This window comes from Caloenas nicobarica, chromosome 11, assembly GCF_036013445.1.
Source record: "Caloenas nicobarica isolate bCalNic1 chromosome 11, bCalNic1.hap1, whole genome shotgun sequence".
Classification (NCBI taxonomy): domain Eukaryota; kingdom Metazoa; phylum Chordata; class Aves; order Columbiformes; family Columbidae; genus Caloenas; species Caloenas nicobarica.
The window spans coordinates 17867274-17889674 of record NC_088255.1 but is presented as its reverse complement, the minus strand read 5'-3'; the positions used below and the strand labels follow the sequence as shown (position 1 = coordinate 17889674).

The window sequence follows — 22401 nt, the reverse complement described above, 5'->3', positions numbered from 1 at the left end:
GAAACTCTGTGATGATCTGTATTCTGTAGTAAGATGTTAAGATGAATGAGAAAATTATCTGTTTAACTGCTGCATCAGTGCCAGATTCTGAAACAAGAGAGTCTTTGACAGGTCTTCATTTAGTTAAAGGGAATGGTCAGTGCTACTGAACAGTGTAATAGAGTTGACTTGCCTGGCTAAAATGTGTTCAAAAGCAGCCTGTTGTGGAATAGTCAGGTATCAGAGTAACTTGTGGAGTACAGCAACTGACTGAAAATCATCTCTTAGAAGGAGAACTGGGGTGCCATCTGTGCAGTGGCACAACTCTTAAGGAGAACAGAATTTGGACACTGAATTCCAACAGCCTAAGCAACAGAAAGGAATTGTTTCCCATTGAGGAATACTGTTGAGTGCGGTTCTTATGTGTTTGGACGTTCTCCTGTGTGCCGGAAAAGCCTCGCTGGTCAGATGGGGTCTGAGTGACACTGTTTGCATGAATGGGAGTCCTTGCCCAGATTTCAGTGGAAGCAGGATTCGATCTTCAGTCAATAAAGCTGGCCTGTTTTCCAACAGTCTGTCCCGTCTGACTGTGTTGAATTTTAATGTCACAGCTTTAGTTACTAGACTGTTGTTTTATTTAGCAGGCTCTGGGGCGAGTTCCCCATTAACATCTCCATCATCCCCCACTCCGCCCTCTACAGCAGGTAAGTTTGAGTCGTTACAGCGTTTGTCTTTTTCTTTGTTTTTTATTTTCCTCGCCCCAACTGGGGGTGTTATTCCCAAGGAATGGCAGCTTTCAAGAATGGAACACAGATGGCTTTTATCTTGTGTCAGTGTGGTTATTTGCTCTCTTTTGAGGGCCACAGAGAACTCTTTAATACTGTTCTTTTTCATCTAATAACCTCTCTTGAGATATACATGATATGATTTACCCATAGAGTATAAGTGCTTACTTCAAAATCTGTATTACGCTAGTCCTACCGACATCGCTCTTTTCCAGACGTTTTCTGGGCCTCATATTACAGTGCCTTTGTTCTGATGTTAATGGTCTGTTGACTTTGAAATACTGTTTGTTGACCCTTTTTTTTGGTATATTGTCTCTCTACACCTGTACTGCTGTGATTGTAGCTTCAGGAATTTTGGGTGTGACAAATTCAGTGGCTTAGGCTGCGTAAATCTCCCCCATTCTGCTACAGCCCATTGATAACACCAGTAGAACTGGTAGAAACAAGTCAGAGACTGATCTGGCTTTAAAAGAATATCTTTATTACTTTTGACAGACAAAAATAATATCTTCTTAAAAATTTTCGCCCAATTCCCTCTTTCAGTTTGCTGAGTAGCTGTGGCAAACAGTTTTGCTAAATATTTAGTACAGGTGGTGGGAAGTGGTAAAGAATCTGCTTGAGTGGGCAATAGAAATGCCTGTGAAAATGTGATTACAAATGTGAATATTGAGCAATAGTGGATGTGCTTCAGTCTGAAAGGCTGGAAGAGGAGCACTGGCAAACAGTAACAGCACAAGGTGTTAGTGGAATACATTTCTAGGAGGGAAGCAGTCCATGGTATTGCCATTTGTTATGGTGACTCACGCCATATGATTTCTGGTCCCAGGAACTTTCTACACAGCACAACTCGTTAACCGAAACAATGCAATCAAATTTGCGTTTGCTGTGGATGGTCCTTCAAAGGACACTGCAGTCGGTGTGATGCAATTCAAGTCAGGATGAAATTCAAATTAGTCATTTCTCCTCCAGGTTGGGGGTATGTTCAAGTGTATATTTTATGAATTAAATTGTCCCAGTTAGTCTAAACAAGATAATTACTGTTATTGTGTTGCACAGTAACAACACTGTTCTCTGGACATACTGACTCTGAGCTGGAGGGCTTATTTCAAGTTCTGTATGCTTTTTAAAAAGGAAATAGCTAAAAATGCAAAAGAAAACCTTATGCCTCCAAAATGGACAGATGTTTAGAATACTTTTTTTTTTCCTGCAATTAAACTACCTTTTACTTACACTTTAACATGTTGGAACTTGCTCGAAAGTTTTTTAGAGTTTTGAGCATGCAATGCAGGCTTATGTGTAGACATGGCTGGAATGGCTAAAAATGGCTCGAGTTTGGGCTCAGAACCGGGGTCTGTTGTTCATACCACATTGTCACAGTGGGGCGGTCACCCTGCTGCCGGTGTCCTCGTGGTGACTCGTGGTGATCAGCCCCGTTTGACACGGCGCACGTTGCCCTAACGCCTTCAAATGGGAAAGTGCTTCATTGTGCCGATGGCTTCGACGCATTTGGTCGGGTGGAAAGGCAACTGTCACCATTTCAGGAATGCTTTTGTGAGTAGAATTCATAGAAGAGATTTGAGATGTTAGCTCTAAGGAAAGCTAGAATACTTAATTTTTTTCACCAGTGATATCGTAGTTTTAGCTGTTCTAAGCGAGTATGCTATTAATGACCCTGTAAAGACTCGCTGGCCCCAGGGTAGACTTTCTTTGTGACAGCTGATGGATCTATAGCTTGTATCTCTCTCTTCCAGTTTCTTTGAGCTTACAAAGGATCTTTACCTCTAAACCAAAATTGCTTGTGGGTATCAGTGTGTCGAGATGACTCTCAGAAGGAGAATGAGGCTTTCCATCTGTCTTTCTGGTTTGGTTGTGGTTGTGTTAGAATCACGACACATCAAAGCATCTTGCTGATACGATGCCACGGCAAAACAAAGGCTGACATGGAGAAGTGTGCCCAGCAGAAGCTCTTGCCCTTGTCCTGGCCCATAACCAACCAAATCTGTGTTGTGTGTGGGTACGTGCAGAGCCAGAGATGCTGAGCAGAGGAGAACAGGCTCCAGGCTGACGTGCCCTGGGGAAGGAACCTTGTTCAGGGGGTTCCTCACACTTTGAGCTGTGCTTCGTCCCTGAATAAAGGCCTTGCGAGACTTAGTTTGCAGCAGGGTGCTTGCTATGGTCAGTGCAAAACATAGTGAGAAATAAAATGATTGCTGGCTTCAGCTGTCTTCGTAATGATAGCTGGAGGATCAGATGCCCGACCTGCTGCGAGGGGAAAGGTGTTTCTAGTAACGTGGTGCTCATGGGCTTTTCTCATTGACTAGAATGTTTTGGGCTGGTTTTGTTGGCTAAATATCATCTCTGAAATACATTCTTTAGATCATGGCAAGTGATTCTAATGTATTTCCCCATGTTTCTGATATTCTCTCTTGAATGTTTTATTCTTTTTTTTTCCATTTGCACAATTCTTTGCTTTCTTGAAAATCTGTTGTATTTCTTTGCGGCTCTGAGCCGTGGCTAGGCTCAGAAGGGATGAAGAACACTGGATATGGGTTATTTGAAACTTCACTGCATCTTTTCTAAAGCCATTAGGCCCATAACATACCAGTGATCTCTATTACAACAGAGAGAAGTTTTGAGGGCACCATTTTTGCTTCCCTGTGGGAGAGTTGTACTGAACTTTAGCTATCGCTTTCTGTGCCAGTTGTTCCGAATCCTTCAGTACGACATATGTTTCACAGGCACCCATATGGTGCTTCTCTTCTGCTCTTCATGTTTCTATAAGACAATTTGAATGCTTCAGCAAGTGCTGTTCTTGAGTGGCACTTGTCCATGGAGCGTAACTGTAAATACAGGTGTTAATATGACAGGAATTGTTCCTTAAACTGAGTGGATTTCCTCTTCTATAGCTAATCTTCCTGCAGATTTCTTGCTAAATCTCTCTAAATGCACTTTAATCCTGTAAACCCTGAATTATGGCATGTGGAACTGAAAGCGTGTGTGTTGTATTTGTTCATCAAGTGTAATAATGCTTATAGCATGGAAAATTGTGGTTCATTATTCAGAATCAAAGTATTATATATTTAATATGAAATAGTCAATCGGCTATCCTCATATTTGTCAGTGCATAAGACTGTATTGATTTTTGTACTAACTTTTCAGCTAACGGAATCTGTATTTCTTACTTTGACACGAGAACCGGATGATTAACTTGTGTCCTCTTTCTTTCTCTGCTGTCTTCAATAGAGCATGCATCATTTTGAACGTGAATTTTCGGAAAAGTAAGCTAATGCTGATTTATCTCTTTAAAGATGCTCTGTTTCTGTATGGGAAAGTTGAATGCAAGTCTCGAACTTGCTTAGTATTGGGAGGGAATAGAAGAAAAAGATCTGAACGTTGTTATGGATTATTTTAATGAAATATAGCATCTTTAAAAACTCTATCACTAAAATGACTAGTTTGCATTCCATTCTCAGCCACGTTTTTAATGCTGTTTGCACAATTACTGTCACTTTAAATTCATAATTAAGTTTTTGTTTCAATTCAGGCATCAAGTTTACAGCATCTGATTTACTTCCTATTCCTTTTAACACACTCTCTTAACAAAAATGTCCCTGTAAAAAACCCTTGGTAAGTTCTTGTTTGAATGTTTTATTCTTATCACTGCATGAATGAGTAAAACGTGTGTTTGCAGGCAACTTCTTCCAACATATATATTGGAAAGGTTTAGTTATAACTGTTTTTTCTAGTAAATACAGGAAAACATTTCACTGTTGGACAGAACAATTTGACCTGTCGAGGTAACTGCATATCTAGTGTGAACTAAGATTTCCTTTGCACCGCTCATGTCAAGAAGGGAAGGACAGCTTGGTTTCGATTGACTAATTGAAATGAGTTGATTTGAAGATAACCAGAACCATACTCTGAATTAACAGGTTTAATAAGTAATGCTCATAGCTAGTCAGATATCACCCTAAAACCTGTGTGTATTTGTTTTAGGGCAGAGCTCAGGTGTAAGAGTATCACTGTCTGTAGTCAGTCCCCCAGTAGTTTAACCGTATGATGTTGTCAGCGGCAAAATTTCAGTAATAGTTAGTCTGGAGGAATTTACCCAGCTTACAGGAAGGAAGGCAGCCTCTCCCTCTACTTCCCTGTCTTTTTGCTCCCATTGTAAAATAACCGGACCAAAATCTGAATGTGACACATGGAACCTTGACCTAATAGCACTTAGTGATCCAGACACTTTGTGGCTTTATTGCTCCCTCTCTGTCACGCGTACCTTCTTTCACTGCACGTTACCATTGTATTTGTACTCCATGCAGAGCCCTGGCCACTGTTTTCACAGTCATTCCCTGTGTCATTCTCGTACAACTACTTGCGTAGCCTCTTCAACGTCACCGTGCAATTCCAGCCAAAGAATCTTGTCTTTGTTCTCTGCAGTTCTTGCATCTCTTTCAAGCCATTTCGTTTGTGATGAGCTGGTCCTGGCCCTTTTACAGCCGTTCATCTGATCGGTTTGGCGATGGCGTGGGTGCGCCAGTCCTGCGGTGTTCTGCTCTCTCCACTTTAACCGCAAAAGTGATTATTTTACTGTAACTGTTCTCGGTCTTGTTATTCCTTTGGCAAAGTGTCAAGATTTGCTTTCCTGCGCTTTGCTGGCCGTCGTGAGAAATGGGACTCTAAACTAGGGGATGGTTTTCCAGTATTTTTAATGACAAATTGACTTACAGCTTTGGCTAGTGTAAGAAAGTAGATTTGGAACTTAGATGGCCCCAAGGCATCACTATGCAATTTACTTTGGTTTGTGCTAACATTGTGTAATGTTTTGATTGCTTAAGAGAGCAGTTGATCCACATGCAACAGGCATGTTAAATTCTTTCAGTTGGTCTCTGAAATTTCTACTAGGACTTGAGTATTTCTTCTGGAAGGGAGGAGGGTGAAGATGAGCCCAATATGTACTTCCATGTTTAGTTGTCACAGAAGGCTTTCGTGCCAATGAGAATTTCTCCTGAAGAGCTGGAAGTGCTAAAATCACAGCATGAATTAATGTACACTGGCAAAATTGGATGCTTTGTGTGAATACTCTGCATTTTGAGCTTGCTCCCATATGGAAAAAGTCTCCTTTCAAAGACTGGTACAAACAGAAAATGAGGGAGCTTTGAGTTATGAGTTTCATCTAGTATAATTGCATTTTTTAATTACAGCAGTTACTTTTTGTACTATTACTTGTTAGTCTAAGAGCAAGTGTTAGTGAGGAATTGAGAGAGAAGTGGAGCACAGAGAACTTTGCCTGCTTTTTGTTTTCTGTAGCTGAGCTTTACCCTTCATTGAATACCTCGAGTCTGTGTGGCATAATGTCCTTTTAGTTAAAGGATTGGTATTGCTCGGTACTTGCTTACTTCACAGCAAGCAGTAACCATCCTCTCTTGGCTGGCCTCATGTTGTTTTGTGGTGTATCAGTTCTTGCCACTCACCAGTATATTCCTCTTTGTAGGGTAGAGCCACCAAAAGCAAGTGTTACACTATACGTACCATGCATCTCTGTAGTCTTACCTTGAAGTAACTTATGATTCACTGTTGAATAGTTCTAAGGTATTAATAATTATGCCCCTGCTCATTCCAGAACAGGAGACTAGACGGGCCCTTCATTCCCCATACACTGGGGATGTGCTGCAGATGCCACTTTCACGTGGATCTCCTGTGGGATGGCAGGCGCTCACCTCTGAAACCCTTTGCTCTTACTCCAGCACGAATCTTTGATTATACTTGTGTGGAAACGATGGTGCAATGTGTAGCAGCTGAGTTGCACAAGATCAGGGTGTTGAGGGCAAATAAGGCCACCTGCCTGGAGCTGAGCTGCCAGGAGACACCTCCACACGCTGCTGTGGGCACCGGCTTCCCAGGGAGTCAGGACGTGGAGGCAGAGACATGAGGAGAAGCAGGAGATGGATGTGACTAGGGTAGAAAGCAAAAGCCAAAGTGCAAAAGTGACTGGTGGGAGCACAGGAGGCAGGCACGGGGTGTGAGTGGCAGGTGGTTGTGATTCATTCACCCTGTGAAACGTGTATTTGTTATAACATGTTTGGAGAAAGTCTGACAGTACTGTGGAAGTGTAAAACACTTCCAGAAAACTCTATCTGCAGTTAATGCTTTAAAAATGGAATGTAATCTGACCGAGCAGTCATCAAAAATCCTACAGTGGTGCTCCTTTATAAGAATGTAAAATGAGTTGTGTGAATAAGAACAAGTCGCAAGATTTGCTTCCAGTCTTTCTTACTGTTCATGACCCAAAGAGCAAACTGAGTCACTGAGGCCAAACGAGAAACTGAGGCTGGGAATTCCTGTTCAGTGATCTCCATCTCCCTCAGTACGAGATCACATTTGAGTCATATTTTGCACCCCCGAGTACTGAGGCACTTCAGCTTTTGTTTTAGAGGTGTCTCAGATGACACAGCTCACCTGCAGATAGAGGGATCTGATCACTTGGGCATTTTTTCATCTGTTCTGTTTTTCACACTCCACTGGCTCTCAAGGAATGAGGTGACTAGTGCAGGACTGACCCAGTCCAGCCAAGCAGCCGCAGTCCTCTGCGGCAGGACCTCCTTGGCATAATCAAACTCCATTTCTCTCCTCAACTCAACAGGAGCGTTGTCGATACCCCCAGCACCGCCACCACCGCCCCTGCCACCAGCAGCTCCTTCCCCGAGTGCAGAGGTGCCAACGCAGCCCAGCCTGCAGCCCCACGTCACCGCGAGCCGCGGAGCCTTACTCAGCTCCATTCAAAACTTTCAGAAAGGAACTCTGAAGAAAACACAGACGTGCGACTACAGTGCTCCCAGGATCAGCTGAGGCTGCTGGTCACGCCAGGATTCAATTCCCTCTCCCGCACCTGTGCCGTCTCAGAACGAGCCCGATGCACCAGCACGTAGCGGCTCATCTCGCTGTAGCTCCGTTTACTTCTTTTTCAGCTTTTCTGGAGTAGCAGCACTACCCTGAATCGCGCTGCTGTGCTGTGAGAACTCCATTCTTCACTTGCTTTAAGAACTTTGTTCTCTAGCTGCAGTTTCAGGGGTACAGCAACTTCTATATAGCTGAATAAAAATCCCAAAATAGGAATGACCATGATCATGGTGAATTAATGCATTTTTTTTTCTACTTCTATTCCACCTTTTTTTTTTTTTTTCCAAATTACAGGAATGTAGTTTTAGTCTGCTCAGTTTTTCAGCACTTTTCATGCAGTTGTAACTCATCTTGTTTTAGATAATCCAACACCTTCCTGCCCCTCAACCCTTAAGCGTACTGCACAGGTGAGGGAACTGGAGAATTAAATCTTATTCATACCATATTTGCTGGTGGAGTAAAAATGCTGTTTCATTAAATTGTCTAAATGTACACTCTACGTGTAACTCTAAGGGAAAGTGTTTCTAAATGAGGAAACAGTTGAAATGGGAGTTAACAGGGCACCGGCATATTATTCTTGATTTAGTTAAAAGCAAAGTTACTTCAAGTTAATTCTACAACTTAAATTTTATTGAAAGATCCTTTTTGATTTAAAACCTTAAACAAATTGCACTTTAAAGGATTATAGATAATCCATTTTTTAAAATTCAAGTACATCAGTGTTTGTTACTATGCAGAGAATGTCTGTACAAAGTTTCATGTAACCTGTGATATTCAGTCATTTTTATTAAAATGTTAATGGAATTCCTTTGGCAGCGTGGTGGTGGGTATGTTCAGCTAGGATTGCACCTGTGAGCTGGACTTCCTAAGAACCTAAGAGGACTTCTGCTAAAAAGAAACGCCCTGAAAGGTTATTCCTGGCCCTCGCCTGAAATACCACCCGAGGTGTTGGGTCTGCTCATGAAGGTAAGTGTCTCCTCTCCAACAGTCCTGTGGACGGGCAGGCTGCCCAGGCGCAGGACACACCGCACTGCAGCGGCTCCTCCGCTCCAGAAGCTGCCAAGCAAAGCCCAGCAGAGCTCTCCCCGCCTGGCAGGACCAGCCCTGGGCTAAACCCCGGCACACAGAGCTGCCGAGAGGCTGCTGCTGCGTCCCAGCTCTTCAAACGCAATCTCTGCTGCTGCTGCAGACCCAGGCTCAGTACGTCTGAATAAAAGAATTTATTTTGCACTGCATGAACTATAGTTTGCGCATGCTGTTAGCCCATGTGATGAGTTTAAAAAAATAACATAAGGCAAAGCATCTGGGCAAGTATTTTTTATCACTGTATGTGGCAGCTAGTGAAAAAATATTAGGTAGTGTATTCCATCACGTACTGAAGAGGATCAGGACGTTTGTTTAAGCTCTTGCGCAGAAGCTTTCCCGCAGGAGCAGAGCACTCTTCCAGCTAAACACATCAGCCATCTCTTAGCCCATACTGCAGGTTTCCAAAGCCCCTTTGCACAGACAGTTGCACTTAACTGTTGAACTGAAAACAAAGCTTCGCTCACTCCAGTTTGACCATTCACCTTTAATAAGCCTCACAGCCACGGGCTCCAGGAAAGCTCTACAGCATTTTCCAGGGCTGGACTCTTGCTGCAGTTCTTCACTCACCCACCGCTATGGCCAGGTTACCACAACTCGTCTGGTAATTACAAGTCAAACAGAAATGGAGGATTCTTCTCCTCACTCCAAATTTAGAATTGGAATTCCCCACATAGAGTAGCGCTAACCCCACCTGAACTGTTGAACAAACAAACATTAACACATTGTTGCTTATACAAAGTGTGGCATAGAGGGTAACCCCATATAAATATTCTGGGAGGTCACTATACTTTGTCCACTGTACAAAAGTTCACGTAGCTATACAATAAAGTTACACGTACAACTTGCCCTTCACCATTGATAACTTTAAAGTGGGACTTTAAAATGTATTTACAACTTAGATATTCAAAGTTTTCTTCACTGCAAATATTATATCCTTCACTTGAGGTGTGCAGTTATCTTCTAAAATTTTTGCATAAGGCATAGGAACATCTGCACCGGTACAACGCACAGCTGGAGCATCCAAGTAGTTAAAGGCAGGTCCTGAAACAGAAGACAGTTGTCAGGTTACCATGCACTACGCTCTTCTCTCAATTCAATTTCTGAGTCCCGATCTATTTAAACAATTTTTTTCCCGTAGCTCTAATGTTCCAGAAAGCAATGTTCCTACTCATTTATCTTCATGTACTATGGTTTAGACAGAAAGTTTCCATCCTGCTTCTCACACAGTCAAGTTCGTGAGATAAGAATTACAACAGAATACAAGCTGCATCCACACTCTGAAAATCTCTACAGCGTGACAGGTGGGCTCGGGCTCCTCAGTTATAAACTCCTAACTTTGCTTTCAGCTGGTTTTATAAGAAGTCATCAGGATTTAGACTAGGGAATAAGATCAACGTGTATATTGCAAAACTCGGTACCTTCCATGATCCTGGCACAGATTTCAGCTCCTACTCCAAACTGTGGCCAACCTCCTTCTACAGTTACAAGATGGTTTGTCTTTACAACGCTGGCTTCCACTGTTTCAATATCCATTGGTCGAATGGTACGCAGATTTATAACCTGGAAAAAAAAAAAAAAAGGTACTTCTTGATTTTTGTCCTTTAGCACTTTCATCTACTCTAAGTCTTGTCTTCAAAGTTAATAAAATTTCTAACTTTTTATCCTGACAGAGAGTGCAGAACAGTTTCTGGTGGCTCCTGGAACATCCCAGATAAGCGAGTCTTGCTGTATCGAGATACAACCACACTAATACATATTGTCATTGTTCTGCTTACCATGCAGCTGACTCAGTCTGAAAATCATTAGCAGTTCTGCTTTAATTTTGTGATGAAAAGGTCAAATGCAGAAACATGAAAGGCCCATGCTTGGCTCACTGACTGTGTTTACAAATAAAGAAGCTTGTAGTAATTACGCTGAAATTTTGCAGCGTCTGAACGAGAAGACCCTCTGTTTTTTTTTTTCCCCCGCTTCAGGGAAAGAGAAAACCAACAGAAGCGCCACCCACCTCACACTCTACACCTTCTTTGGCGAGTACAGAAGCTGCTTCCATACAGTGTCCAACAGGTCTAGAGTGTGCCACTAATGTAATGTGAGTGCCTAGAACAGAAACAAGTGTTAAAAACAAAAAACCAAAAAAACAAAACAAAAAAACCCACAAAACAACAACAACAAAAGAACACTTTAAGATTTAAAACTTTTCTCTGGGCCTCAGGCTCCTTTCAAGGTAACATTAGGATTCTCTTGTAAATTTAAGTTCCTTAAGTGTGTTTGAAATGCTAAGTATTCTACACCCATACACAGCATGAAGAGTGGTAGCAGAAGAACTATGTAAAGACACAACTTTACCCTTTAATTTGGGAAACTGAGGAGATATTTAATATAGTTTTCAGATTATCCTTTTCAAACATTCATATAATTTAGCGGTGAATTCTGAACAAATGGACTGAAATATTACAGTGATCTCTTCTGTGTTTTTGACAAAAACTACATACTACGGCGAGTAAAAATTTTTCAGACATCATATATTCTATCTCTATACTAAGGAACAAATCTTTTAGGAAGGTATCATTTTAGATAAGATATAGATAATCAAGTGACTTTTCTTTATATGGGCAACAGAACAATTACGTATGCTACAGGAAAATATAACATTTGAACACTTAAGATTTGAAATATTTTTCTGTGCCCCAGGATGGCAGTATTCTGGGAAAAAAAAAAAAAAAGTTCAGTTAATAAAGAAAAACTATTCTCAGCTTACCTGGCCTTTCTATTTTAGCTTTTCCGATTGGAACAACAAAATCCTTTGACTGTGCCTGCTCAGACATTTCAAAGGCAACACCATACAATAATTCATTTTCCAGCATCACAACTAGAAGAAAACATACTTGAATCAACACATACATCTGCAGGCAGGGAACTGTCCTGATTAATGATCATACTACAGCAGAGAAGCTCAAGATGCAAAGCCCATCCAGGCAACAAGGACTTGAGTGTGTTTGCAGAAGGAATTAAAAACAAACAAACAAAAAAAATCAGTCTTTACTTCAATGCTGAATTATTTTAAAATATTGTCTAGAATCAGTCCTAAATGAGATCAGGTATTTAGCTTTTGGTACATGATGGTAGAATCACTAGTTTTAGAAATGTCTTAGATTTTGCATGCTCGTTTGAGAAAAATAAAGACAAAGCTTGCCCTGCTTTTAATTAATGACATTTGAAATTTATCATCTGAGTTTCATGATCTGTAAAAATGAGTAACACAGACATTCTATATGCAGGAACTCCTCCTCACTCATCTTCATCTTTTTTAAACCCTTTATGTTAAGATTCATAAATGGTTCTAAGTTTCCTGATTGGTACCAAATGAGCACTAAAGATATATATCTGACAACAGCACAAAATTAGTCTACTGTGAGCAAGGCAAGTGACTTAGGAAAATAATAAATACTTCTGTGCCTTTGTAAGTACCCTAAAGCTGCAGTAAAGCAACTTTTAAGTGTTTTAGGCCTTAACAGTATTTTTTTGTTTGCTTTAAATAGGGCAGAAGAAGAAAATAAACATTCTTTTCAGGATCAAGTGCTAGGTACTGCCACGATCTCCGTGTGTTCACCTGGATTATCATCCCGGATTGCTGATTTCAGCAGACCTTTGGCATCTTCTGCGTTCCAAGGACTAACAACTTTCAGTCCCGGGCAGTGCCCGTACCAGGCGGCGAAACACTGCGAGTGCTGAGCGGCGACTCCGGCCGATGCCCCGTTGGGGCCCCGGAAGACGATGGGAACCGCGATCGCTCCTGCGGACATGTAACAGGTCTTGGCGGCGGAGTTTATAACCTGATCGATCGCTTGCATGGAGAAGTTGAACGTCATGAATTCACACACTGGTCTCAACCCCGCCTAGTAGAACATATTGAAATGCGTCTTAGTATGTTTGTATATAAAAATTGTTTGAGTGTTTAGTTCAGAAGAGAATGTAAATCTACAAACCATAGCAGCACCCACAGCGATTCCCGCGAAGCCCATCTGGAAGAGAAGGAAACCGAGGGTAAGCGCAGGGGAGCGGACGATGAAGGGACGGCCAGGGACGGAGCCGGGGCAGCCTCACCTCCGAGATGGGGGTGTCGATCACCCTGTTGTCCCCGTACTTCTTCCAGAGTCCCCTGGAGATCTGCAGGGCAGGATAGAGGAGTCAGGGCCCCGCCTGAGGCCCCTTCCCGGCCCGGCAACGGCCGCCACGCACCTTGTAGGCCCCGTCGTACTGAGCCACCTCCTCGCCCAGCAGGAAGACGCGCTCGTCCCGCTCCAGCTCCTCATCCAGCGCCTGGTTCAGCGCGTCCCGCACCGTCACCTGCGCGACAGCGGCACCGGGCAGGGCGGGGGCGCGGCCCGCACCCGCCGGGCTCCGCACCCGCCAGGGCCGCGGGGAGGCCCCGCCCCGCCCCGCGGCCCGCCCGCCGACCCTGAGCGGAGACAAGCCCCTCTCCCCCAGCCCCTCTCTTCGGGGTACCCCGTCCCCGCGGCCGCCGCGCTACCTGTACGGCGGCGGGTGCGGAGAGGCGGAAGCCCCTGCGCTGCTGGAGCAGCCGCCCGGCGGCGCGGCCCTGCGGCGGGAGGCGGGCGCGCAGCGGTGCCAGCAGCCGCGGTACCAGCCGCCGCAGTGCCGCCGCAGCCGCCGCCATCTTGCCCGTGTCCTCTGCCGCCCGCGGCGCCGCCCCCGCGCGCCCTGCCAGCGGCCTCGCCACGCCCCCACCCGAGCTCTCGCGAGAGCGACGGCGGAAGGCGGGCGGCGCGAGCTTTACACGCCGCTTCCGGTTTCCCCGCGGCGGCGGCTGGGCCGGGCCCGCTGGGGGCGACCGCGCTCCCGCCCTGCGCCGCCGGGGACGCGCATGGCTCGGGCTGCCGCGCTCCGCCCGCGGCCGCGGCTTCGCCTCTTGGCGACGGGGCTGCCCGGCCCGGGCCCCTCCCAACCCCCGCGGTGACGCCGCGGCCGGGCACAGGGCCGAGGCGGGTGCCGAGCACGGCTACCGGGGCTGGCGGCCCTGAGGTGAACGGGGGCGGTGATCGCCCCTCCCAACCTCGCCGGAGGGGGCGTGGCCGCAGGGCGTGGCCCGGTCAGGACACGCCTTCGCTCCGCCCCTGCCGGCGGCTGAACGGGCTCACGCTCGGTTGTCCCCGCTGCTGCCGCCGCCGGGCTCTGCCTTCCTGCCGGGAGCTGCGCCCGTGAGTGCCGGGCTGGGCCGCCGGGGGGTGCGGGGCCGAGCTCCCGGGGCCTGCCCTGGGCCGGGGGAGCGCTGAGGGACCGGGCGCCCGGGGCCCGTGTGGGGCGACGTCCCCCCAGCCTGTGTGGGGAGCGCGTTGAGGCGGGACAGGCGCGTCCCGGGTGGGGTGAGGGACGGGCGGGGGGCTGGGCTGGGCTCCCGGGGCGTTTTCGGTGCCGGGGGAGGGCTGCGGGGCAGGAGGCCGGGGCTCCGGGGTTAGGGTGGGGACGGGACAGGCGGTGCCGGGGTCCTGTGCCCGGCTGGGCTGGGGGAAGGAGCGGGGAGGATGCCAGGGTGGGAGCCGGGGTGCCCGGGGGTGATCTTTGGCAGGGAGGCCTGGGATACCTGGGTCTTGCCCCGTGCGGGGAGGAGAGAGGGTTGTCCCGCCCACTCGGGAGAGGAGGCAGAGCTGGGACACCGGTTTGGGGTGGGGGCGAGGGCCTGGGCTCTTGGGTCGTTTGCCGGGGGGAGGCAAAATGTCTGGGTTGGTTTCCAGCATCTTTGCTGAATCATTGTGATCCTGGGGAGAGTTCTTCCACCGTGAGCTCTCTGGCTCCTCTATGATGGAAAGTGGCACTTCCCAGCTCCTGCTGCAGGCCTGGGCCCTTCTCTGGCTGGGGCTCACATGGGGGATTTCTGCCCTGTCTCCCTGTTGCTCCTTAGTTCACGCACGTGCTGAGCCCACTGGTGTGTGCAGGGAGGTCAGTGTTGCTGGCACCTGCCAGCCTGCAAAACTATTTGGAGACACATTTCCACATGCAGACAACTACGGGTTTGTTTCACAGAAGCTAAATACAGGGATGAAACCCAAGTGTTGTTATAGGTGTGGAAAACCTGGGTGCTTTCGGTTGCTTCAACAGCACAGGGCCAGGCTAGACACAAGTGTCTTCCTTTGGCTCTTGTGAGAGGAGGCCTAAAGTGATATTGTAATGTGGGCTCTTCGGACAAGTAGCAATTGAAATAAACGTTTGGAACCTGGACTTAAACCAGGATGTTGTAGAGCTCCTTAGGGGAGGGAAGGAAACTTCAGGAGCTTGGAATTTATAGTGAGGCAATCGGACATAAAGGGGTGAAAATGCTGAGTGGCTGGTATGAGTGTTTGTATTAGTAAAAGGCAACTAAAGAAAAGCAATAACTAAGTTAATTGTTAATAAACTGTATTAGTCATTGCAAACCTGCCGTGTGTAGAATGTGATGGCTGCTTTCTTTAGTGAAGCTGATCTGCTGAATTACCACAACATTCGTTAACCGGTTGTTTTAAGAGCTTCCCTCCTCCTTGCTCCCTTGGTGAGATAGCGCGGTGCTGGATCCTCACAGGTTTGCTCCGGAGCCTGTCGTCTTGCTGTACGGTTTGGTGGAGTACAGTCATCCCTGCTGCTAGCTTGGGTTTTGTCAGTACGGGTGAGTCACTCCTAATGATTTACAATAAAAACTTGCCTTTCAAATGTTACGACTGGCTGGAGAATAGAGAGTTGTCCGTGTGCAGCATAACTGTGAAGGGCAGGAGTTTCTTTTTCTCGTCTTTGGAGATCTAAGTGTGAGAGGCAGCGAGCTCGCTAAGTGGGTGAGTAGCTTGCAATACCAAGTCTATTTATCTGTATAAATACAGTGCTAGGTTCACTCTTTTAAATTTTTAAGTTGCCATTGCTAAAATTCCCGTCAACTCTATATTTGACCTAGAAATCTAAGGTAACTATTGAGGTTAAACAGCTTGTCGTGTAACATTGATACCAAACGGTCCGTTAAAGACTAGTGCCACAAGTAAATCCTTCCATTCTTTTCTTGGAAGAACTAGATGAAAAACATTCAGAGCAAACTAGGTGGCGCGTGCCTCTTAACTTTTATCTGTTAGGTGTATTTCTGCTCCTCCTGCGTACGACACAAACGCTGTGATGTTCTCCAGGTGCAGTGTGTAGCCCGTGGCCTTGACCAGGTGTGGAGCGCATGGTCCCAGCAGTGCAAGTGCTTGGCGGTGCTGCTGGTGTCCCCTGGGCCTGTCCTGAGCCCACGTGTGTGTGTGTGTGTTCACAGATGCAGATGTTCAGCTGACTCTCATTTGCTTTCTCTGAATTTCAGCTTGCAAAATGTTTGCGTGTTAGCAGCTCTGTTCTTGGAGAAGCGCTGCTGAAGTTAATGGGACTGCCTGTTCCGGTGGTGGTGCTGGTAAATGGCCTTGTAATCCTCTGAGTCATAATATATGAAATAAGAGCAAGCATTTTATAAATGCAGGTATCCAGTTTGGTGTATTAAGTGTAAAATGATGACTTGAGTGCTTGTCTGCAAAGCTGCTCCCCTCTCATTGCGCGGTTCTAGTTCTGGATGTGCTTGGTCTGCGCTATGGCAGCAGCTGTGATCACAATCCTGTGTCGTCTCCCTGCTGGCAGGAGAAGCTTAGCGAGAGCAGGGCTGTGGTTTGACACGATCAGCGCACTTCTGCTCTCACCGCAGGATGTCATCCTGCTTGGCTTAAATGGTGTCAGCAGTTTGGCTGAGTTTCATCTTAAATGAGTATTTCTTGTGGTTATTAAAGATGGGCTGTCCCAAGATACGGCTGCATGTCGTCTGTTCTCTGTCTGGATGCGAGTGGCCACGTTAGTCAGGCTGTCCCTGGGTGTGGGATGTTGTGTGACACAGAGACAAGAGCTGGCTGGAGGCTGCACATCCCGGGACGCGGATGGAATGAGTGTCTGCCCAGCCCTGCTGATGCGTCGCTGTATTTCATTCAGGAAGGATTTAAAGCATCACTGAAGGGGTGTATGTCACGAAGGGCGCATGTCCCCACCCTTGTTGTGATGTGATTTGCTAATCCTCATCTCAGGTTGTACCCGACCAGAGCTACTTCTGCCTGTGAAGTTGTCTAGAAATTCAGAGCTCCCAGGCTGATGAGGGAAGGAACGGACAGTTGCGATCACACTCGGCCACTCTGGGATGGCCTCTCGATATCACCCCTTCACGTTGTACATCTCACCGCTGCGCTGGCTTTGCCGGGGAGGTTTGTGTGTGCCTGGTGACTCCTTACAGAAAGGTCAGTGAGACTTCTCGATGCCACTTATATGTTGCGGGCTGGGTTTGTTTCAGCTAATTGCTCTCATAAATTATTCACTCTGGTGTTACATAGCAGTGCTGTGATCAAAGATTAGTTCATGCTTTCCTACAGACAGGCAGTGTCATCTGTTTCTTTCCCTCATAAAGAAAGTCTTGATTCATCTGTGGTGTGGACTTAGATGCTGACCAAAGCATCTGTCCATCAGTTTAAATAACTCTGGACACCTGTCTGTCTTTGAAATATTCTGAGTGTAGCATTCCACTTAATTTCATTAAGGCTGCAGATCCCTTCTGTCGTGATTACCAGTGAAGCTTCTGGCTGGCTGCACTGTTTCCCTTCTAAGTGAATTTTTTTCTTGAATATCAGAAACCTGTACCAGTCTCTCCTATGGTTTTATGCATCTGCATGTTATACTGGTGTTGTACTTGACCAGAATAACACCCGTAAGTACATCTTCCTTAAGAAAAAATGCTGGAATTTAAAACGTCTGGGCTATTGATAAAAATTAATGAGCTCTACTTGAATGACAATTTCAAGTAAAGAAAACCTGAATGAATTCATTTCTTGATTTGTGAGCAGTTAAAAAAATAATTACGAAGGTTGGCAAAAGAGCTGGTATTCCAGGTTTATCTGCTGTTGGGGCAGGGGGAGCTTTAATGTACTTTCTTGAGGTATAATCTGTCTCTAGTTTGTAAAAACAGGATCCTGGTATGACTAGTTCTGTATCTTAGTATTCCTTAGTCTGCTCTTGTCTGACCTCACGATTTTCATATACTGATCTTGGTTTTTTTCTACTCTTCAACACATCCAGAGGCAGCTGAGGCTGTGCCCAGGCTGTGGGTTTGGGCAGGTGGCAGAGCCCACAAAGCTGGGACGTGTTGCCTTGTGCTGGGGTGAATGAGACCGGCCTCGTTTGCTGGGAATGAGAAGGGCAAGTGATCTTTTTGGTTGGGAATGAACTGTGGAAGTTGTTTTGGAATATAGGGCTCCGGCTCGGCTAAATCTTTGTGCTGCTTATAGCTGGGTGAGCGTGTGTTGAAGTTTTCTGGTAAAGACGATGGGAGCAGAAGTCTTGGTAACTGTGTGGTCTTTGAGATGTAAAAATAAACAAAACTGAGAAGCTGTACCCTACTTAAAACAGACTGACCTAAATTTTCGGCAGTTCTAGCAGAGAGGCAGGCTCTGGGTAGGGATAAAGGCTTATTGACGACAGGCTTCCTGGTCCATGCGTCACTTGCCCTGTTCGACAGGCCACCTTCGGAAAATCTCCACTGGTGTCTGGGGTCATTGCTTCCCCCTCCTCGAGTTGCACAACCCGCGCTGTGGATTTCCCTCGCCGCGTCCATGTGGAGAGAGTCCCTTTGTTATGCAAGTCAGCAGTTCAGCATCTTCTGGGAGGTTACGGCACGAACCACTTCTCAAATTGCTTTTGTTGTAGTGTTGTTGAAAACATGTTTCATGTCCTCTGGCTTGTCCCTAAAGAGATTTCTTTCGAGAGTGTGTATGTGTCTGTGGAGTCCACTCGTACTCTTTGCCTGTAGATTAACGTTTTTGCCATCAATTGCAGTTCTCCACTACAGAATTGTTAATTCTGCAGTGAGATTTTTTTTTTTTCTTCTTACTGTTCATTGACTGGCATGCCTGATTTATTCTTCTGCGCAGTTTGAAACTGGAGCATGGGAATTTTGACTAATATTAATGGATCACGTGTGTGACCTTAGTGGCTAAATAAACTTTTTTAGTTGAGAAAAGGACATCTGTCTTTGAAAGTACTCACAGTTTCCCAGGTGAAAGGGAGTCCGTTTGTGAACGTACGTTATCCTTAGAGGCACATTGGTTGTTATTTAACAGAACTGGCATGGTCAGGCAGCTGGTGATTACCTGTGTGCTCCGGAGGCAGCCCTGTGGGTAGCGGGAAGGGAGAAGAAGGGAAAAGCTTGTTTGTAGTTTCTCCTGCTAATGTGGCTTTGTAGCTGAATGCTCTCCTGGCAAGGAGCCTGCCTGTGATTAGGAAGCATTCCCCTTGGTTATCCTTGTAGGTACTGACGGTCTGCCATGTTTTGTTCTTTGTTTTGTGTTTTTGTGTGTGCTTTTTCCTGCAGAAGGATAATAAGAGGTGAATTGCGTATCCCTTCGGCAGCCTTCTGTAAACTTGGAATACCGCGGTTCAAGCAACTGAACAGATGGATAATGGAGACTGGGGATATATGGTAAGTGACCTGCAGGCGTGTGTGCTGTGCGGTACGGCTGGGCTTTCAAGATCCCGCGGTAAGAGTCCTGCCAGATCTGGCTTGTGTAGATCCAGAGCTTCGGTCATGTGAGAAGAAAACTGCATGTTAGGACAGCTTACTGACATTCTCTGGAGTGCTTTGCTTCGCATGCTGTTTGTGGAGACTGCTCAGGTTCGTATTTCGTAGGTACAATCAGTGAGTACTTAACTGACTCCTTAAGCTCACGGTTACTGTTTTCCTAACACACAAAAGCTGAAAGTAGTTTGTGCTTCCTGCATATAATTTTAAGGACTTTGTCATTTTATTTATAAAGAAAAATATTTCTCCATGTAAACCCTGTTTCAAACTAGGCAAATCTGTCTTATTTTTCTCTTCCCTTTCTCTAAACATTCTGCTGCCATGCATATGTCTCTTTTCTCTGGCTGGCCTCAGTCCTGCTTGTTAGGGTTGGTGCCCAGATGGGATTTATGTTCCTTTCTCTCTTGCTTCCTCATGTGCTATCTGGAAGCTGATGCAGACTGGTTTGTGCTCTGCCTCTTTCTTCTATGCAGCATGCTAATTTGCTAATAAATATTTCTTTATAGAGTTAAAAGCTGAAAGTTTTTTTTGTTTTCTTGTTTCAGTGATGCCTCTTAATGAGTGCATGGGTTATTTTGATTGTGAGCTCTTGGTCCTGTGTCTAAACTTGCGCCATCATCCTCTTTTGAGGGGGAGAGAAAGGCTTAAGATCTGTTCAGCTGTTGGTTGGGGTTGTTGTTTTTTTTTTTTGTCTTCTTTCTTTTTGTTTGTTCTGGAGTGAGAAACAGATTGTGAAAGTAAGGAACAGTGACAGGCCTCATTCAGACTAACTTGTTCTTCAGGAAATCTCTCTGTTCTCATTTCCCCATCTGTAGAATAGGGAAAAAAATTGTTGCCCAAATGCAAAACTTCTGTGACAGTAGCTCATTTGTTAAGATTTCCAAAGCATTCTGGAAATGCACGTTCTGAATGTTAAGTCTCATCCTGTCTGGTTGCCAGTTGTGCCTTGTTGCTGGGTGGCTCAGATTAGTTCGAGTTTAAACACCACTTAAAGGCTTCGAATGGGCGAAGTGTGACTCCTCAGAGCCTGCGGTTCTCAAACAGTATTTGCCATGTGTGTCGGTGAGGTGATCAAATCTTCTTGCGGTGGTTTGATAAACTCTGCCATTTCTCTCTTTCTAGATGACTGATCCAGTCACGCTAAATGTGGGTGGACACATGTACACGACATCCCTCACAACTCTCACGAGATATCCTGACTCGATGCTCGGGGCCATGTTCAGGGGAGACTTCCCCACTGCCAGGGACTCTCAGGGCAATTACTTTATTGACAGAGATGGACCACTTTTCCGTTATGTTCTTAACTTTTTAAGGACCTCAGAGCTCACTTTGCCACTGGACTTCAAGGAGTTCGACCTACTTCGGAAGGAAGCGGACTTCTATCAGATCGAACCACTAATTCAGTGTCTTAATGACCCCAAGCCGCTGTATCCCGTGGATACCTTTGAGGAGGTGGTGGAGCTCTCCAGCACGCGGAAACTTTCCAAGTACTCCAACCCGGTGGCTGTCATCATCACGCAGCTCACTATCACAACGAAAGTCCATTCCTTACTGGAAGGCATTTCAAACCACTTCACAAAGTGGAATAAGCACATGATGGACACCAGGGACTGCCAGGTTTCCTTCACTTTTGGGCCGTGCGATTACCACCAGGAAGTGTCGCTCCGAGTCCATCTGATGGAGTACATCACAAAACAAGGCTTCACGATCAGGAACACCCGGGTTCACCACATGAGCGAGCGAGCCAACGAGAACACAGTGGAGCACAACTGGACTTTCTGCAGACTGGCACGGAAAACAGATGACTGATTCTGACTCCACAGGAGCCACTTCAGTGATTAGCAACCTAAGTGGACAGTAAACCCGAGAGAGTCTGGATTTTGACTAAAGCAACAATGTGGGCTTTTTTTTATACAACTATTTATTGTTTATCCATAAGGACTGGAGGAGTTTCCTTCTCTAGCAGCTCTGTCCTTTTGTCCTGTTCGGAAAAAAACATGCATGTGCCTGTTCAGTCAAGACACCTTTTTGTTTGAAAGAGGGAGTCCGAAGAATTAGTACAATAGGGTATTTTGTGTCATTAACACAATTCTCTGACGCAACTTAAAGTGCTAAAATTACTTCCGTTAAAACGGTTTCTAATCCGTCTAATGCTATGATACTGGGAGCAAGAAACAAACAGAATTTAAGATGCGGTTGGGGAAAAGCTGCTATCATGTAGACTAATTTAGTTTCTAAATCAATAAACAGTATTGTAATATTCTAGGAAAACCAATCCCACCCTTTAAAAGTACTTGATAAGTACAGTTTCTTACAGTTATGACAACTGTTTCTTTCTATGCATATAAATCAAGCAACCAAATATTATCTGTAGCCATGGAAATATGATTAGAAATATTTATATTGGATTCTAAATGCAAAATGTCCCTGTGGTAGAATTCATATTTTTTAATGCCTGGTGCAATATTATTCCCAAGTGTAATGCCTGCCAGCAAGAAGCTAATAAAAATGTGAAATACAGAATACTTTTTTGTATTTTTTTGTTTGTTTCCTAGAACTCTAATACTTAAAAACCCAAAACCAACCAAGCAAAAAAACCCACCCCAAACCTGTTTTTCTATTCTGCAGAGTAGTTCACATGCTCTGGTAGGGCTCCATTCTTCTTCGTTACTGATGTACTTTGATCCTTTTTGTCTTAATCAGTTGGTTTAACTGTCCTTGTTACAGAAAAAGCTTGTGTTTTGAAAACTGCATGATGGTTAACAAACGAATGGCAAGTGTTTGTAGGTGGGGTAGGGGTGGAGGGAACACAGAGCCTAAATACTTGTAGCTGCTGAGTAGTGTTGTCTGGTTTGTCAGCGGTTTATCTAGTGACTTTACATAATTTTAACCATGGAGTGCTGTTCCTGGTGATGTTCAAGTCAAAGCACTCGGGTTCTGTATTTTTACTCAATTTTAATTGGCCATTTCTGCTTATCATGGGCACTTTGTCATAGTTATTAACAGGATTTCTGGTTATGCCCTAACTCGAATGCTGTTGGG

At 45.4% G+C, this 22401-nt stretch overlaps 3 protein-coding genes across 12 annotated transcripts in view; 2 read left to right on the top strand and 1 right to left on the bottom strand.

The window, feature by feature from the left end:
- The window catches only part of PXK (PX domain containing serine/threonine kinase like), a 36337-nt gene extending 28629 nt beyond the window's left edge, over window positions 1-7708 (top strand). For 2 of the 8 annotated variants that reach the window (XM_065642945.1, XM_065642942.1), the window contains 2 exons: window positions 624-683; window positions 7405-7708. In XM_065642945.1, the coding sequence (XP_065499017.1) occupies window positions 624-683; window positions 7405-7610 (266 nt within the window). In that variant the 3' untranslated portion in view covers window positions 7611-7708. Of the gene's footprint in view, window positions 1-267; window positions 552-620; window positions 684-4308; window positions 4375-7404 lie in introns of those variants that run through there. The other 6 variants (XM_065642944.1, XM_065642941.1, XM_065642949.1 and 3 more) reach the window with 5 other exon arrangements.
- A 1154-nt stretch (window positions 7709-8862) lies between these two features.
- On the bottom strand, window positions 8863-13463 carry PDHB (pyruvate dehydrogenase E1 subunit beta). The gene is made up of 9 exons (XM_065642950.1): window positions 13279-13463; window positions 12987-13094; window positions 12852-12914; window positions 12734-12769; window positions 12358-12643; window positions 11506-11616; window positions 10753-10844; window positions 10166-10307; window positions 8863-9788 (listed from the first exon to the last, which is right to left on the bottom strand). The coding sequence occupies exons 1-9, from the start codon at window positions 13423-13425 to the stop codon at window positions 9643-9645; spliced, it is 1131 nt and encodes a 376-aa protein (XP_065499022.1). The 5' UTR covers window positions 13426-13463; the 3' UTR covers window positions 8863-9642.
- A 251-nt stretch (window positions 13464-13714) lies between these two features.
- Window positions 13715-21866, top strand: KCTD6 (potassium channel tetramerization domain containing 6). 3 transcript variants are annotated; one of them, XM_065642519.1, is made up of 5 exons: window positions 13715-13966; window positions 16081-16167; window positions 16823-17029; window positions 19153-19260; window positions 20482-21866. In XM_065642519.1, exons 4-5 carry the CDS (start codon window positions 19234-19236, stop codon window positions 21166-21168), a joined length of 714 nt encoding a protein of 237 aa, XP_065498591.1. In that variant the 5' UTR covers window positions 13715-13966; window positions 16081-16167; window positions 16823-17029; window positions 19153-19233; the 3' UTR covers window positions 21169-21866. The 3 variants fall into 3 exon arrangements, with proteins under 3 accessions (XP_065498591.1, XP_065498590.1, XP_065498592.1); XM_065642518.1 differs by lacking the exons at window positions 16081-16167; window positions 16823-17029; XM_065642520.1 differs by lacking the exons at window positions 13715-13966; window positions 16081-16167 and having other exon boundaries at window positions 16810-17029.
- Window positions 21867-22401: the final 535 nt, after the last annotated feature.